Raw genomic sequence first — 18323 nt, 5'->3', positions numbered from 1 at the left:
GACTAAAAAATCCAGGTGGGGTATAGCACGGATTTTTTTTAAAATTGGTCCAAAGTTGGGGTCCGACCCCCTACCCCACCCTAACTTTAAAAGTTAATAAAAAATTTCCTACGGCAATACTTTTTTCCACACTAGGTGCAAATGAAAGTTGGGACCCTTAGGCATGCTTGACTAAAAAATCCAGGTGGGGTATAGCACGGATTTTTTTTAAAATTGGTCCAAAGTTGGGGTCCGACCCCCTACCCCACCCTAACTTTAAAAGTTAATAAAAAATTTCCTACGGCAATACTTTTTTCCACACTAGGTGCAAATGAAAGTTGGGACCCTTAGGCATGCTTGACTAAAAAATCCAGGTGGGGTATAGCACGGATTTTTTTTAAAATTGGTCCAAAGTTGGGGTCCGACCCCCTACCCCACCCTAACTTTAAAAGTTAATAAAAAATTTCCTACGGCAATACTTTTTTCCACACTAGGTGCAAATGAAAGTTGGGACCCTTAGGCATGCTTGACTAAAAAATCCAGGTGGGGTATAGCACGGATTTTTTTTAAAATTGGTCCAAAGTTGGGGTCCGACCCCCTACCCCACCCTAACTTTAAAAGTTAATAAAAAATTTCCTACGGCAATACTTTTTTCCACACTAGGTGCAAATGAAAGTTGGGACCCTTAGGCATGCTTGACTAAAAAATCCAGGTGGGGTATAGCACGGATTTTTTTTAAAATTGGTCCAAAGTTGGGGTCCGACCCCCTACCCCACCCTAACTTTAAAAGTTAATAAAAAATTTCCTACGGCAATACTTTTTTCCACACTAGGTGCAAATGAAAGTTGGGACCCTTAGGCATGCTTGACTAAAAAATCCAGGTGGGGTATAGCACGGATTTTTTTTAAAATTGGTCCAAAGTTGGGGTCCGACCCCCTACCCCACCCTAACTTTAAAAGTTAATAAAAAATTTCCTACGGCAATACTTTTTTCCACACTAGGTGCAAATGAAAGTTGGGACCCTTAGGCATGCTTGACTAAAAAATCCAGGTGGGGTATAGCACGGATTTTTTTTAAAATTGGTCCAAAGTTGGGGTCCGACCCCCTACCCCACCCTAACTTTAAAAGTTAATAAAAAATTTCCTACGGCAATACTTTTTTCCACACTAGGTGCAAATGAAAGTTGGGACCCTTAGGCATGCTTGACTAAAAAATCCAGGTGGGGTATAGCACGGATTTTTTTTAAAATTGGTCCAAAGTTGGGGTCCGACCCCCTACCCCACCCTAACTTTAAAAGTTAATAAAAAATTTCCTACGGCAATACTTTTTTCCACACTAGGTGCAAATGAAAGTTGGGACCCTTAGGCATGCTTGACTAAAAAATCCAGGTGGGGTATAGCACGGATTTTTTTTAAAATTGGTCCAAAGTTGGGGTCCGACCCCCTACCCCACCCTAACTTTAAAAGTTAATAAAAAATTTCCTACGGCAATACTTTTTTCCACACTAGGTGCAAATGAAAGTTGGGACCCTTAGGCATGCTTGACTAAAAAATCCAGGTGGGGTATAGCACGGATTTTTTTTAAAATTGGTCCAAAGTTGGGGTCCGACCCCCTACCCCACCCTAACTTTAAAAGTTAATAAAAAATTTCCTACGGCAATACTTTTTTCCACACTAGGTGCAAATGAAAGTTGGGACCCTTAGGCATGCTTGACTAAAAAATCCAGGTGGGGTATAGCACGGATTTTTTTTAAAATTGGTCCAAAGTTGGGGTCCGACCCCCTACCCCACCCTAACTTTAAAAGTTAATAAAAAATTTCCTACGGCAATACTTTTTTCCACACTAGGTGCAAATGAAAGTTGGGACCCTTAGGCATGCTTGACTAAAAAATCCAGGTGGGGTATAGCACGGATTTTTTTTAAAATTGGTCCAAAGTTGGGGTCCGACCCCCTACCCCACCCTAACTTTAAAAGTTAATAAAAAATTTCCTACGGCAATACTTTTTTCCACACTAGGTGCAAATGAAAGTTGGGACCCTTAGGCATGCTTGACTAAAAAATCCAGGTGGGGTATAGCACGGATTTTTTTTAAAATTGGTCCAAAGTTGGGGTCCGACCCCCTACCCCACCCTAACTTTAAAAGTTAATAAAAAATTTCCTACGGCAATACTTTTTTCCACACTAGGTGCAAATGAAAGTTGGGACCCTTAGGCATGCTTGACTAAAAAATCCAGGTGGGGTATAGCACGGATTTTTTTTAAAATTGGTCCAAAGTTGGGGTCCGACCCCCTACCCCACCCTAACTTTAAAAGTTAATAAAAAATTTCCTACGGCAATACTTTTTTCCACACTAGGTGCAAATGAAAGTTGGGACCCTTAGGCATGCTTGACTAAAAAATCCAGGTGGGGTATAGCACGGATTTTTTTTAAAATTGGTCCAAAGTTGGGGTCCGACCCCCTACCCCACCCTAACTTTAAAAGTTAATAAAAAATTTCCTACGGCAATACTTTTTTCCACACTAGGTGCAAATGAAAGTTGGGACCCTTAGGCATGCTTGACTAAAAAATCCAGGTGGGGTATAGCACGGATTTTTTTTAAAATTGGTCCAAAGTTGGGGTCCGACCCCCTACCCCACCCTAACTTTAAAAGTTAATAAAAAATTTCCTACGGCAATACTTTTTTCCACACTAGGTGCAAATGAAAGTTGGGACCCTTAGGCATGCTTGACTAAAAAATCCAGGTGGGGTATAGCACGGATTTTTTTTAAAATTGGTCCAAAGTTGGGGTCCGACCCCCTACCCCACCCTAACTTTAAAAGTTAATAAAAAATTTCCTACGGCAATACTTTTTTCCACACTAGGTGCAAATGAAAGTTGGGACCCTTAGGCATGCTTGACTAAAAAATCCAGGTGGGGTATAGCACGGATTTTTTTTAAAATTGGTCCAAAGTTGGGGTCCGACCCCCTACCCCACCCTAACTTTAAAAGTTAATAAAAAATTTCCTACGGCAATACTTTTTTCCACACTAGGTGCAAATGAAAGTTGGGACCCTTAGGCATGCTTGACTAAAAAATCCAGGTGGGGTATAGCACGGATTTTTTTTAAAATTGGTCCAAAGTTGGGGTCCGACCCCCTACCCCACCCTAACTTTAAAAGTTAATAAAAAATTTCCTACGGCAATACTTTTTTCCACACTAGGTGCAAATGAAAGTTGGGACCCTTAGGCATGCTTGACTAAAAAATCCAGGTGGGGTATAGCACGGATTTTTTTTAAAATTGGTCCAAAGTTGGGGTCCGACCCCCTACCCCACCCTAACTTTAAAAGTTAATAAAAAATTTCCTACGGCAATACTTTTTTCCACACTAGGTGCAAATGAAAGTTGGGACCCTTAGGCATGCTTGACTAAAAAATCCAGGTGGGGTATAGCACGGATTTTTTTTAAAATTGGTCCAAAGTTGGGGTCCGACCCCCTACCCCACCCTAACTTTAAAAGTTAATAAAAAATTTCCTACGGCAATACTTTTTTCCACACTAGGTGCAAATGAAAGTTGGGACCCTTAGGCATGCTTGACTAAAAAATCCAGGTGGGGTATAGCACGGATTTTTTTTAAAATTGGTCCAAAGTTGGGGTCCGACCCCCTACCCCACCCTAACTTTAAAAGTTAATAAAAAATTTCCTACGGCAATACTTTTTTCCACACTAGGTGCAAATGAAAGTTGGGACCCTTAGGCATGCTTGACTAAAAAATCCAGGTGGGGTATAGCACGGATTTTTTTTAAAATTGGTCCAAAGTTGGGGTCCGACCCCCTACCCCACCCTAACTTTAAAAGTTAATAAAAAATTTCCTACGGCAATACTTTTTTCCACACTAGGTGCAAATGAAAGTTGGGACCCTTAGGCATGCTTGACTAAAAAATCCAGGTGGGGTATAGCACGGATTTTTTTTAAAATTGGTCCAAAGTTGGGGTCCGACCCCCTACCCCACCCTAACTTTAAAAGTTAATAAAAAATTTCCTACGGCAATACTTTTTTCCACACTAGGTGCAAATGAAAGTTGGGACCCTTAGGCATGCTTGACTAAAAAATCCAGGTGGGGTATAGCACGGATTTTTTTTAAAATTGGTCCAAAGTTGGGGTCCGACCCCCTACCCCACCCTAACTTTAAAAGTTAATAAAAAATTTCCTACGGCAATACTTTTTTCCACACTAGGTGCAAATGAAAGTTGGGACCCTTAGGCATGCTTGACTAAAAAATCCAGGTGGGGTATAGCACGGATTTTTTTTAAAATTGGTCCAAAGTTGGGGTCCGACCCCCTACCCCACCCTAACTTTAAAAGTTAATAAAAAATTTCCTACGGCAATACTTTTTTCCACACTAGGTGCAAATGAAAGTTGGGACCCTTAGGCATGCTTGACTAAAAAATCCAGGTGGGGTATAGCACGGATTTTTTTTAAAATTGGTCCAAAGTTGGGGTCCGACCCCCTACCCCACCCTAACTTTAAAAGTTAATAAAAAATTTCCTACGGCAATACTTTTTTCCACACTAGGTGCAAATGAAAGTTGGGACCCTTAGGCATGCTTGACTAAAAAATCCAGGTGGGGTATAGCACGGATTTTTTTTAAAATTGGTCCAAAGTTGGGGTCCGACCCCCTACCCCACCCTAACTTTAAAAGTTAATAAAAAATTTCCTACGGCAATACTTTTTTCCACACTAGGTGCAAATGAAAGTTGGGACCCTTAGGCATGCTTGACTAAAAAATCCAGGTGGGGTATAGCACGGATTTTTTTTAAAATTGGTCCAAAGTTGGGGTCCGACCCCCTACCCCACCCTAACTTTAAAAGTTAATAAAAAATTTCCTACGGCAATACTTTTTTCCACACTAGGTGCAAATGAAAGTTGGGACCCTTAGGCATGCTTGACTAAAAAATCCAGGTGGGGTATAGCACGGATTTTTTTTAAAATTGGTCCAAAGTTGGGGTCCGACCCCCTACCCCACCCTAACTTTAAAAGTTAATAAAAAATTTCCTACGGCAATACTTTTTTCCACACTAGGTGCAAATGAAAGTTGGGACCCTTAGGCATGCTTGACTAAAAAATCCAGGTGGGGTATAGCACGGATTTTTTTTAAAATTGGTCCAAAGTTGGGGTCCGACCCCCTACCCCACCCTAACTTTAAAAGTTAATAAAAAATTTCCTACGGCAATACTTTTTTCCACACTAGGTGCAAATGAAAGTTGGGACCCTTAGGCATGCTTGACTAAAAAATCCAGGTGGGGTATAGCACGGATTTTTTTTAAAATTGGTCCAAAGTTGGGGTCCGACCCCCTACCCCACCCTAACTTTAAAAGTTAATAAAAAATTTCCTACGGCAATACTTTTTTCCACACTAGGTGCAAATGAAAGTTGGGACCCTTAGGCATGCTTGACTAAAAAATCCAGGTGGGGTATAGCACGGATTTTTTTTAAAATTGGTCCAAAGTTGGGGTCCGACCCCCTACCCCACCCTAACTTTAAAAGTTAATAAAAAATTTCCTACGGCAATACTTTTTTCCACACTAGGTGCAAATGAAAGTTGGGACCCTTAGGCATGCTTGACTAAAAAATCCAGGTGGGGTATAGCACGGATTTTTTTTAAAATTGGTCCAAAGTTGGGGTCCGACCCCCTACCCCACCCTAACTTTAAAAGTTAATAAAAAATTTCCTACGGCAATACTTTTTTCCACACTAGGTGCAAATGAAAGTTGGGACCCTTAGGCATGCTTGACTAAAAAATCCAGGTGGGGTATAGCACGGATTTTTTTTAAAATTGGTCCAAAGTTGGGGTCCGACCCCCTACCCCACCCTAACTTTAAAAGTTAATAAAAAATTTCCTACGGCAATACTTTTTTCCACACTAGGTGCAAATGAAAGTTGGGACCCTTAGGCATGCTTGACTAAAAAATCCAGGTGGGGTATAGCACGGATTTTTTTTAAAATTGGTCCAAAGTTGGGGTCCGACCCCCTACCCCACCCTAACTTTAAAAGTTAATAAAAAATTTCCTACGGCAATACTTTTTTCCACACTAGGTGCAAATGAAAGTTGGGACCCTTAGGCATGCTTGACTAAAAAATCCAGGTGGGGTATAGCACGGATTTTTTTTAAAATTGGTCCAAAGTTGGGGTCCGACCCCCTACCCCACCCTAACTTTAAAAGTTAATAAAAAATTTCCTACGGCAATACTTTTTTCCACACTAGGTGCAAATGAAAGTTGGGACCCTTAGGCATGCTTGACTAAAAAATCCAGGTGGGGTATAGCACGGATTTTTTTTAAAATTGGTCCAAAGTTGGGGTCCGACCCCCTACCCCACCCTAACTTTAAAAGTTAATAAAAAATTTCCTACGGCAATACTTTTTTCCACACTAGGTGCAAATGAAAGTTGGGACCCTTAGGCATGCTTGACTAAAAAATCCAGGTGGGGTATAGCACGGATTTTTTTTAAAATTGGTCCAAAGTTGGGGTCCGACCCCCTACCCCACCCTAACTTTAAAAGTTAATAAAAAATTTCCTACGGCAATACTTTTTTCCACACTAGGTGCAAATGAAAGTTGGGACCCTTAGGCATGCTTGACTAAAAAATCCAGGTGGGGTATAGCACGGATTTTTTTTAAAATTGGTCCAAAGTTGGGGTCCGACCCCCTACCCCACCCTAACTTTAAAAGTTAATAAAAAATTTCCTACGGCAATACTTTTTTCCACACTAGGTGCAAATGAAAGTTGGGACCCTTAGGCATGCTTGACTAAAAAATCCAGGTGGGGTATAGCACGGATTTTTTTTAAAATTGGTCCAAAGTTGGGGTCCGACCCCCTACCCCACCCTAACTTTAAAAGTTAATAAAAAATTTCCTACGGCAATACTTTTTTCCACACTAGGTGCAAATGAAAGTTGGGACCCTTAGGCATGCTTGACTAAAAAATCCAGGTGGGGTATAGCACGGATTTTTTTTAAAATTGGTCCAAAGTTGGGGTCCGACCCCCTACCCCACCCTAACTTTAAAAGTTAATAAAAAATTTCCTACGGCAATACTTTTTTCCACACTAGGTGCAAATGAAAGTTGGGACCCTTAGGCATGCTTGACTAAAAAATCCAGGTGGGGTATAGCACGGATTTTTTTTAAAATTGGTCCAAAGTTGGGGTCCGACCCCCTACCCCACCCTAACTTTAAAAGTTAATAAAAAATTTCCTACGGCAATACTTTTTTCCACACTAGGTGCAAATGAAAGTTGGGACCCTTAGGCATGCTTGACTAAAAAATCCAGGTGGGGTATAGCACGGATTTTTTTTAAAATTGGTCCAAAGTTGGGGTCCGACCCCCTACCCCACCCTAACTTTAAAAGTTAATAAAAAATTTCCTACGGCAATACTTTTTTCCACACTAGGTGCAAATGAAAGTTGGGACCCTTAGGCATGCTTGACTAAAAAATCCAGGTGGGGTATAGCACGGATTTTTTTTAAAATTGGTCCAAAGTTGGGGTCCGACCCCCTACCCCACCCTAACTTTAAAAGTTAATAAAAAATTTCCTACGGCAATACTTTTTTCCACACTAGGTGCAAATGAAAGTTGGGACCCTTAGGCATGCTTGACTAAAAAATCCAGGTGGGGTATAGCACGGATTTTTTTTAAAATTGGTCCAAAGTTGGGGTCCGACCCCCTACCCCACCCTAACTTTAAAAGTTAATAAAAAATTTCCTACGGCAATACTTTTTTCCACACTAGGTGCAAATGAAAGTTGGGACCCTTAGGCATGCTTGACTAAAAAATCCAGGTGGGGTATAGCACGGATTTTTTTTAAAATTGGTCCAAAGTTGGGGTCCGACCCCCTACCCCACCCTAACTTTAAAAGTTAATAAAAAATTTCCTACGGCAATACTTTTTTCCACACTAGGTGCAAATGAAAGTTGGGACCCTTAGGCATGCTTGACTAAAAAATCCAGGTGGGGTATAGCACGGATTTTTTTTAAAATTGGTCCAAAGTTGGGGTCCGACCCCCTACCCCACCCTAACTTTAAAAGTTAATAAAAAATTTCCTACGGCAATACTTTTTTCCACACTAGGTGCAAATGAAAGTTGGGACCCTTAGGCATGCTTGACTAAAAAATCCAGGTGGGGTATAGCACGGATTTTTTTTAAAATTGGTCCAAAGTTGGGGTCCGACCCCCTACCCCACCCTAACTTTAAAAGTTAATAAAAAATTTCCTACGGCAATACTTTTTTCCACACTAGGTGCAAATGAAAGTTGGGACCCTTAGGCATGCTTGACTAAAAAATCCAGGTGGGGTATAGCACGGATTTTTTTTAAAATTGGTCCAAAGTTGGGGTCCGACCCCCTACCCCACCCTAACTTTAAAAGTTAATAAAAAATTTCCTACGGCAATACTTTTTTCCACACTAGGTGCAAATGAAAGTTGGGACCCTTAGGCATGCTTGACTAAAAAATCCAGGTGGGGTATAGCACGGATTTTTTTTAAAATTGGTCCAAAGTTGGGGTCCGACCCCCTACCCCACCCTAACTTTAAAAGTTAATAAAAAATTTCCTACGGCAATACTTTTTTCCACACTAGGTGCAAATGAAAGTTGGGACCCTTAGGCATGCTTGACTAAAAAATCCAGGTGGGGTATAGCACGGATTTTTTTTAAAATTGGTCCAAAGTTGGGGTCCGACCCCCTACCCCACCCTAACTTTAAAAGTTAATAAAAAATTTCCTACGGCAATACTTTTTTCCACACTAGGTGCAAATGAAAGTTGGGACCCTTAGGCATGCTTGACTAAAAAATCCAGGTGGGGTATAGCACGGATTTTTTTTAAAATTGGTCCAAAGTTGGGGTCCGACCCCCTACCCCACCCTAACTTTAAAAGTTAATAAAAAATTTCCTACGGCAATACTTTTTTCCACACTAGGTGCAAATGAAAGTTGGGACCCTTAGGCATGCTTGACTAAAAAATCCAGGTGGGGTATAGCACGGATTTTTTTTAAAATTGGTCCAAAGTTGGGGTCCGACCCCCTACCCCACCCTAACTTTAAAAGTTAATAAAAAATTTCCTACGGCAATACTTTTTTCCACACTAGGTGCAAATGAAAGTTGGGACCCTTAGGCATGCTTGACTAAAAAATCCAGGTGGGGTATAGCACGGATTTTTTTTAAAATTGGTCCAAAGTTGGGGTCCGACCCCCTACCCCACCCTAACTTTAAAAGTTAATAAAAAATTTCCTACGGCAATACTTTTTTCCACACTAGGTGCAAATGAAAGTTGGGACCCTTAGGCATGCTTGACTAAAAAATCCAGGTGGGGTATAGCACGGATTTTTTTTAAAATTGGTCCAAAGTTGGGGTCCGACCCCCTACCCCACCCTAACTTTAAAAGTTAATAAAAAATTTCCTACGGCAATACTTTTTTCCACACTAGGTGCAAATGAAAGTTGGGACCCTTAGGCATGCTTGACTAAAAAATCCAGGTGGGGTATAGCACGGATTGTTTTTAAAATTGGTCCAAAGTTGGGGTCCGACCCCCTACCCCACCCTAACTTTAAAAGTTAATAAAAAATTTCCTACGGCAATACTTTTTTCCACACTAGGTGCAAATGAAAGTTGGGACCCTTAGGCATGCTTGACTAAAAAATCCAGGTGGGGTATAGCACGGATTTTTTTTAAAATTGGTCCAAAGTTGGGGTCCGACCCCCTACCCCACCCTAACTTTAAAAGTTAATAAAAAATTTCCTACGGCAATACTTTTTTCCACACTAGGTGCAAATGAAAGTTGGGACCCTTAGGCATGCTTGACTAAAAAATCCAGGTGGGGTATAGCACGGATTTTTTTTAAAATTGGTCCAAAGTTGGGGTCCGACCCCCTACCCCACCCTAACTTTAAAAGTTAATAAAAAATTTCCTACGGCAATACTTTTTTCCACACTAGGTGCAAATGAAAGTTGGGACCCTTAGGCATGCTTGACTAAAAAATCCAGGTGGGGTATAGCACGGATTTTTTTTAAAATTGGTCCAAAGTTGGGGTCCGACCCCCTACCCCACCCTAACTTTAAAAGTTAATAAAAAATTTCCTACGGCAATACTTTTTTCCACACTAGGTGCAAATGAAAGTTGGGACCCTTAGGCATGCTTGACTAAAAAATCCAGGTGGGGTATAGCACGGATTTTTTTTAAAATTGGTCCAAAGTTGGGGTCCGACCCCCTACCCCACCCTAACTTTAAAAGTTAATAAAAAATTTCCTACGGCAATACTTTTTTCCACACTAGGTGCAAATGAAAGTTGGGACCCTTAGGCATGCTTGACTAAAAAATCCAGGTGGGGTATAGCACGGATTTTTTTTAAAATTGGTCCAAAGTTGGGGTCCGACCCCCTACCCCACCCTAACTTTAAAAGTTAATAAAAAATTTCCTACGGCAATACTTTTTTCCACACTAGGTGCAAATGAAAGTTGGGACCCTTAGGCATGCTTGACTAAAAAATCCAGGTGGGGTATAGCACGGATTTTTTTTAAAATTGGTCCAAAGTTGGGGTCCGACCCCCTACCCCACCCTAACTTTAAAAGTTAATAAAAAATTTCCTACGGCAATACTTTTTTCCACACTAGGTGCAAATGAAAGTTGGGACCCTTAGGCATGCTTGACTAAAAAATCCAGGTGGGGTATAGCACGGATTGTTTTTAAAATTGGTCCAAAGTTGGGGTCCGACCCCCTACCCCACCCTAACTTTAAAAGTTAATAAAAAATTTCCTACGGCAATACTTTTTTCCACACTAGGTGCAAATGAAAGTTGGGACCCTTAGGCATGCTTGACTAAAAAATCCAGGTGGGGTATAGCACGGATTTTTTTTAAAATTGGTCCAAAGTTGGGGTCCGACCCCCTACCCCACCCTAACTTTAAAAGTTAATAAAAAATTTCCTACGGCAATACTTTTTTCCACACTAGGTGCAAATGAAAGTTGGGACCCTTAGGCATGCTTGACTAAAAAATCCAGGTGGGGTATAGCACGGATTTTTTTTAAAATTGGTCCAAAGTTGGGGTCCGACCCCCTACCCCACCCTAACTTTAAAAGTTAATAAAAAATTTCCTACGGCAATACTTTTTTCCACACTAGGTGCAAATGAAAGTTGGGACCCTTAGGCATGCTTGACTAAAAAATCCAGGTGGGGTATAGCACGGATTTTTTTTAAAATTGGTCCAAAGTTGGGGTCCGACCCCCTACCCCACCCTAACTTTAAAAGTTAATAAAAAATTTCCTACGGCAATACTTTTTTCCACACTAGGTGCAAATGAAAGTTGGGACCCTTAGGCATGCTTGACTAAAAAATCCAGGTGGGGTATAGCACGGATTTTTTTTAAAATTGGTCCAAAGTTGGGGTCCGACCCCCTACCCCACCCTAACTTTAAAAGTTAATAAAAAATTTCCTACGGCAATACTTTTTTCCACACTAGGTGCAAATGAAAGTTGGGACCCTTAGGCATGCTTGACTAAAAAATCCAGGTGGGGTATAGCACGGATTTTTTTTAAAATTGGTCCAAAGTTGGGGTCCGACCCCCTACCCCACCCTAACTTTAAAAGTTAATAAAAAATTTCCTACGGCAATACTTTTTTCCACACTAGGTGCAAATGAAAGTTGGGACCCTTAGGCATGCTTGACTAAAAAATCCAGGTGGGGTATAGCACGGATTTTTTTTAAAATTGGTCCAAAGTTGGGGTCCGACCCCCTACCCCACCCTAACTTTAAAAGTTAATAAAAAATTTCCTACGGCAATACTTTTTTCCACACTAGGTGCAAATGAAAGTTGGGACCCTTAGGCATGCTTGACTAAAAAATCCAGGTGGGGTATAGCACGGATTTTTTTTAAAATTGGTCCAAAGTTGGGGTCCGACCCCCTACCCCACCCTAACTTTAAAAGTTAATAAAAAATTTCCTACGGCAATACTTTTTTCCACACTAGGTGCAAATGAAAGTTGGGACCCTTAGGCATGCTTGACTAAAAAATCCAGGTGGGGTATAGCACGGATTTTTTTTAAAATTGGTCCAAAGTTGGGGTCCGACCCCCTACCCCACCCTAACTTTAAAAGTTAATAAAAAATTTCCTACGGCAATACTTTTTTCCACACTAGGTGCAAATGAAAGTTGGGACCCTTAGGCATGCTTGACTAAAAAATCCAGGTGGGGTATAGCACGGATTTTTTTTAAAATTGGTCCAAAGTTGGGGTCCGACCCCCTACCCCACCCTAACTTTAAAAGTTAATAAAAAATTTCCTACGGCAATACTTTTTTCCACACTAGGTGCAAATGAAAGTTGGGACCCTTAGGCATGCTTGACTAAAAAATCCAGGTGGGGTATAGCACGGATTTTTTTTAAAATTGGTCCAAAGTTGGGGTCCGACCCCCTACCCCACCCTAACTTTAAAAGTTAATAAAAAATTTCCTACGGCAATACTTTTTTCCACACTAGGTGCAAATGAAAGTTGGGACCCTTAGGCATGCTTGACTAAAAAATCCAGGTGGGGTATAGCACGGATTTTTTTTAAAATTGGTCCAAAGTTGGGGTCCGACCCCCTACCCCACCCTAACTTTAAAAGTTAATAAAAAATTTCCTACGGCAATACTTTTTTCCACACTAGGTGCAAATGAAAGTTGGGACCCTTAGGCATGCTTGACTAAAAAATCCAGGTGGGGTATAGCACGGATTTTTTTTAAAATTGGTCCAAAGTTGGGGTCCGACCCCCTACCCCACCCTAACTTTAAAAGTTAATAAAAAATTTCCTACGGCAATACTTTTTTCCACACTAGGTGCAAATGAAAGTTGGGACCCTTAGGCATGCTTGACTAAAAAATCCAGGTGGGGTATAGCACGGATTTTTTTTAAAATTGGTCCAAAGTTGGGGTCCGACCCCCTACCCCACCCTAACTTTAAAAGTTAATAAAAAATTTCCTACGGCAATACTTTTTTCCACACTAGGTGCAAATGAAAGTTGGGACCCTTAGGCATGCTTGACTAAAAAATCCAGGTGGGGTATAGCACGGATTTTTTTTAAAATTGGTCCAAAGTTGGGGTCCGACCCCCTACCCCACCCTAACTTTAAAAGTTAATAAAAAATTTCCTACGGCAATACTTTTTTCCACACTAGGTGCAAATGAAAGTTGGGACCCTTAGGCATGCTTGACTAAAAAATCCAGGTGGGGTATAGCACGGATTTTTTTTAAAATTGGTCCAAAGTTGGGGTCCGACCCCCTACCCCACCCTAACTTTAAAAGTTAATAAAAAATTTCCTACGGCAATACTTTTTTCCACACTAGGTGCAAATGAAAGTTGGGACCCTTAGGCATGCTTGACTAAAAAATCCAGGTGGGGTATAGCACGGATTTTTTTTAAAATTGGTCCAAAGTTGGGGTCCGACCCCCTACCCCACCCTAACTTTAAAAGTTAATAAAAAATTTCCTACGGCAATACTTTTTTCCACACTAGGTGCAAATGAAAGTTGGGACCCTTAGGCATGCTTGACTAAAAAATCCAGGTGGGGTATAGCACGGATTTTTTTTAAAATTGGTCCAAAGTTGGGGTCCGACCCCCTACCCCACCCTAACTTTAAAAGTTAATAAAAAATTTCCTACGGCAATACTTTTTTCCACACTAGGTGCAAATGAAAGTTGGGACCCTTAGGCATGCTTGACTAAAAAATCCAGGTGGGGTATAGCACGGATTTTTTTTAAAATTGGTCCAAAGTTGGGGTCCGACCCCCTACCCCACCCTAACTTTAAAAGTTAATAAAAAATTTCCTACGGCAATACTTTTTTCCACACTAGGTGCAAATGAAAGTTGGGACCCTTAGGCATGCTTGACTAAAAAATCCAGGTGGGGTATAGCACGGATTTTTTTTAAAATTGGTCCAAAGTTGGGGTCCGACCCCCTACCCCACCCTAACTTTAAAAGTTAATAAAAAATTTCCTACGGCAATACTTTTTTCCACACTAGGTGCAAATGAAAGTTGGGACCCTTAGGCATGCTTGACTAAAAAATCCAGGTGGGGTATAGCACGGATTTTTTTTAAAATTGGTCCAAAGTTGGGGTCCGACCCCCTACCCCACCCTAACTTTAAAAGTTAATAAAAAATTTCCTACGGCAATACTTTTTTCCACACTAGGTGCAAATGAAAGTTGGGACCCTTAGGCATGCTTGACTAAAAAATCCAGGTGGGGTATAGCACGGATTTTTTTTAAAATTGGTCCAAAGTTGGGGTCCGACCCCCTACCCCACCCTAACTTTAAAAGTTAATAAAAAATTTCCTACGGCAATACTTTTTTCCACACTAGGTGCAAATGAAAGTTGGGACCCTTAGGCATGCTTGACTAAAAAATCCAGGTGGGGTATAGCACGGATTTTTTTTTAATATTGGTAAATTAGCTAATTAGTACTATCCCTGCACACCATACTTTGATTACTAAAAATAAACCCTGCGTGCCATCAAAACTGCGCGAAACCCATTGCTATAGTAAGAGAATGATTCGCTAAAACAGATTGGGCTAACATGAAAGTATTAAAGTACGAACGCAACTATGAATTCTTGTAGCGTAGACATATTGTTACTTTTTAGGAACTATTTTACAGGATGCCGAGAATATGGAAAGCTATTTCACACAATATCGAACAAAAATTTTCTGATGGAAAAGTAAGAAAATTTGGCCAATATTTAAATAATTTCATTTTGTCAGTGTTGACAGTTGAAGTCTTAAAGCGTGCAGCACGATGTTGAAAGCACATAATACTGTTTTTAAAATATTGAACAGGAAATGAAATTTCAAAATTCATTGAATTATGTTTTCGACTGCTAAATTCAAGTTAAAACATGTATTGTTGTGGTTATATAAAACAAAAACGTTTTAGTAAGTTTGAATCTTATGCAACTTTTGGGTTTATAGACATATCTGAAAACTGGCTGCTAGCGGAGTGGCTGCTAGCGAGTGGCTGCTAGCTTGAGTCTAGCATAAAACGGTTAAGAAGATACTGATCATGAGAAATTTTCTTTTTTTTTTACATATATTATTTTGGTAAAATCTAAATTGCATTACATGTATGATCAAATTAAAAGATAGTCTTAGTTGACTATTCATGCAAAATTGTTGCAACTGTATTAAAAATTTGAATGATATATCACAAGTACTAAGTCTTATTTCGAAATGGGCCGAATCATTGGGTGTTGTCATCGTCGACAACTGAATTATGATGAGGACGACAGAGGAAAAGTAGCACATATAAATGTATACATTAAGCCTTGCAACAGTCGACTTACAAAAAAAAACCCATAATATTACATAAGAAATTAAATAAAATAAAATGGCCAGTGTGTTTAGTGTTAGTTTAATGTGATTTTTTGTTTTTTTTTTTATTTTTAAATCGATATTTTCAAGGTATTTACAACGTAAATATAAGTTTTGTATATAGATATAGGAAGATGTGGTATGAGTGCCAATGAGACAACTCTCCATCCAAGTTACAATTTATAAAAGTAATCCATTATAGGTCAAGGTACGGCCTTCAACGCGGAGCGTTGGCTCACACCGAACAGCAAGCTATAAAGGGCCCCAAAAAATTACTAGTGTTAAACCATTCAAACGGAAAAACCAACGGTCTAGTCTATATAAAAACGAGAAACGTATGTTCATTTGTTCTTACATTTTCCTTCATTAATTAAAATTTACCTACCAGAAGCAAGAAAAGTAAACAAAAGCAAACACAAGTGTAGGCCTTCCATTTTTAACAGGAAGTTCTTGATAATTGTCTATTTCACGGATGGTTGATTTTAAAAGGCCTTTTGATCAATAGGTTGAAATTTAAGAACATGAATTTATTAAATATCCCTTCATTACAGGTACAGTCTGTAAAGGTATATTCCAAATATGTGCACTTCATATTTTATTTGAAATGTCCATTGTAAGGGAACAGATTTAAGAGCAAAAAAGAATAAAAGTTTGTGTACATTCTCAAAATGTTTTTTTTTATTTTTAATTTCATAATTTATCTAAACAAAAAATAAAAAATTACCCTAAAGAAACAACACCTTGAGTTTGGTTTTTTTTTAGAATTTTTATACTTTGCCTTCAATATTCATTAAAGTTACAATTTTGTTATAAATAAATAGCTCATATCTCTGGTATTTTACGTCTTCAGAGTATTACTGTGGGCTTGTGAAAATCTGGATTAAAGAAGATGACTCTCATGCACATGACATGCAATATGAAAAGCCAATAAAACCTCTATGACGTGATATATCATTGCCAATAAAAAACTACCCACCGGAACGATTAACAAGGATGTAGTGCACTACATGTGTTTACATGACGGAGACATTATGAATAAAACAGTTAAATAAAATACAAAAAATATTGCGAAATGTATGTTAATCGCAAAATGTTTAAATGAAAGTGGGATGGATAATAATGTCAACTGTTCCACTAAAAATATGACAAGCAAATGACAACTTTTTTTACAAAGATTTAGTATAACAGTGATGTGGCAGGTTTTTCTTGTGGTTTTCGTTTTGTTTGTTTTCTTTTTTTGTTAAGAAAGTTCATTGATTTTGGATCAAGAAAAAAATACGGTATTGTAGTCGATGTGGAATGATAATGAATATTTAGATGAGTGATTTGGTTCTTCTTAATCGTTTTGTCATGTCGAAAAAGATCGATCTTGTCAAAAAGGTCGACACGCCAGCGCGTCAACAGGTCAACAAGTTTGCAAGTCAACAGGTTTACGGCTTGACTGATCGACAGTTTGGCAGGTGGACAGTTCGGCAGGTCGACAGGTTAACTGGCCTAGTAATATTATTAGTTACACAGTGTGCAATTGTCCTTATACGGGAATTTATCGGGTCAATAAATTCCGTATTAGGACAATTGTCTTTGCACACTGTGTAACGAATTTATCCTGATTTTCTTATCACACCACTTATTTATTGTTTTTTTTCCATGATAAATTACGTATTAGGACACTTGCACACTGTGTAACAAATTTTTCAAAATTTTTAAATGACACCACTTATTTATTGTTTTTTTTCCATGATAAATTCCGTATCAATGGTTATGGTTTGGGTTAGTGTAAGGGATATGGTTTGGGTTAGGTTTTGGATAATGGTTAGGGTTAACGTAAGGGATAAGGATTAGGGTCAGGGTTAAGTTTATGGTTAGGATTAATTTTAGGGTTAGGGTTAATTTGGGGTTAGGTTAAGGGGTAAGGCTTGTGGTTAGCATTAGGGTTATGTTTAGGGTTGCTTTTTTTTATATAAAAGAAACGAATTGATATATAAATTAATTGATATGTGCCCCGTCGACCTATGACTGGCTAACCTGTCGACCTGTAAAATTTTTGTCGTTCTGATTCTTTTAACTGTTGCCAATAATTGCAAAATATATAAAGAATTGATATAAAGGATAATTGATATTTTTCCTGTTGACCTGTCGACTTGCTGACCTGTAGACCTGTCGGCTAGTTAACATATGAACTGCTTACATGTCGACTAGTTAACATATGAACTGCTTACATGTCGACATGTCGACCTGCTAACCTATCGACCTGTCGACTAGTTACAACATATTGACAGCTAGACTATCGACTTGTCTATCTGTTGACCTGTTGATCTGTTTATCAGGACAATGTTATGGCCTACTGATCTGTCAACCTGTTGACCTGTCGGCTTGCTGACATATATACCAACATAATTGTAAATCTTAAAACTAGTTAAAATGTAGACTATTTAATTTGTGTCCTTTGACCCGCTGACTGGTTAACCTGTTGACTTGTTGAACAAAATATATTATGTTAATTTGTGGGTTTTTTTTTTTACCCGATGACCTGTTGAAAAAAATGAAAAAAACACGTTATAAATTTCATGCGTCCGAGGCGCTTTTCTGGATTTACCTTCATCAGGAACGCTCAAAGCCGAATATTTGAAAGCCAATGATGTATAAAGAACCGAAATAGTCAAAGAGTTTTATGACCAAAGAGGACATAAACCAATAGCCAAATCCATCTACGGCCAACTTTGCCTGAGGGACCTGAAACCTCAGTTTCTTCATAATTTCAAAATTTATAAACGGACAATTGAACCTGGTCAATTTTTATCCATCATGTAGCCAACTTTGTCATGGAGATGTGTTTATTTCTCACCTTTTTCAATAATTTTGACAACTTTTTTTACAAAGATTTAGTATGACTTTGTGCATATTCCAAGTTTTCGTGTTCATATTTGTAATTAATAATGAATATATGTGACAATCTATATGCATAATGAAAGGTCGAAATTGGTTCG

General features: G+C 39.1%; 1 protein-coding gene across 3 annotated transcripts in view; it reads right to left on the bottom strand.

Moving 5' to 3' along the window:
• The window catches only part of LOC127703003 (protein shisa-5-like), a 55359-nt gene extending 39541 nt beyond the window's left edge, over nucleotides 1-15818 (bottom strand). For 2 of the 3 annotated variants that reach the window (XM_052207386.1, XM_052207380.1), the window contains exon 1: nucleotides 15722-15818. In XM_052207386.1, coding sequence (XP_052063346.1) covers nucleotides 15722-15770 — 49 coding nt within the window. In that variant the 5' untranslated portion in view covers nucleotides 15771-15818. The remainder of the gene's footprint in view (nucleotides 1-15721) is intronic. The other variant, XM_052207402.1, reaches the window with a different exon arrangement.
• Nucleotides 15819-18323: the final 2505 nt, after the last annotated feature.

Source organism: Mytilus californianus, unplaced genomic scaffold, assembly GCF_021869535.1.
Source record: "Mytilus californianus isolate M0D057914Y unplaced genomic scaffold, xbMytCali1.0.p SCAF_1, whole genome shotgun sequence".
In the NCBI taxonomy this organism is placed as follows: Eukaryota; Metazoa; Mollusca; class Bivalvia; order Mytilida; family Mytilidae; genus Mytilus; species Mytilus californianus.
This window is presented reverse-complemented; position numbering and strand designations above follow the sequence as displayed.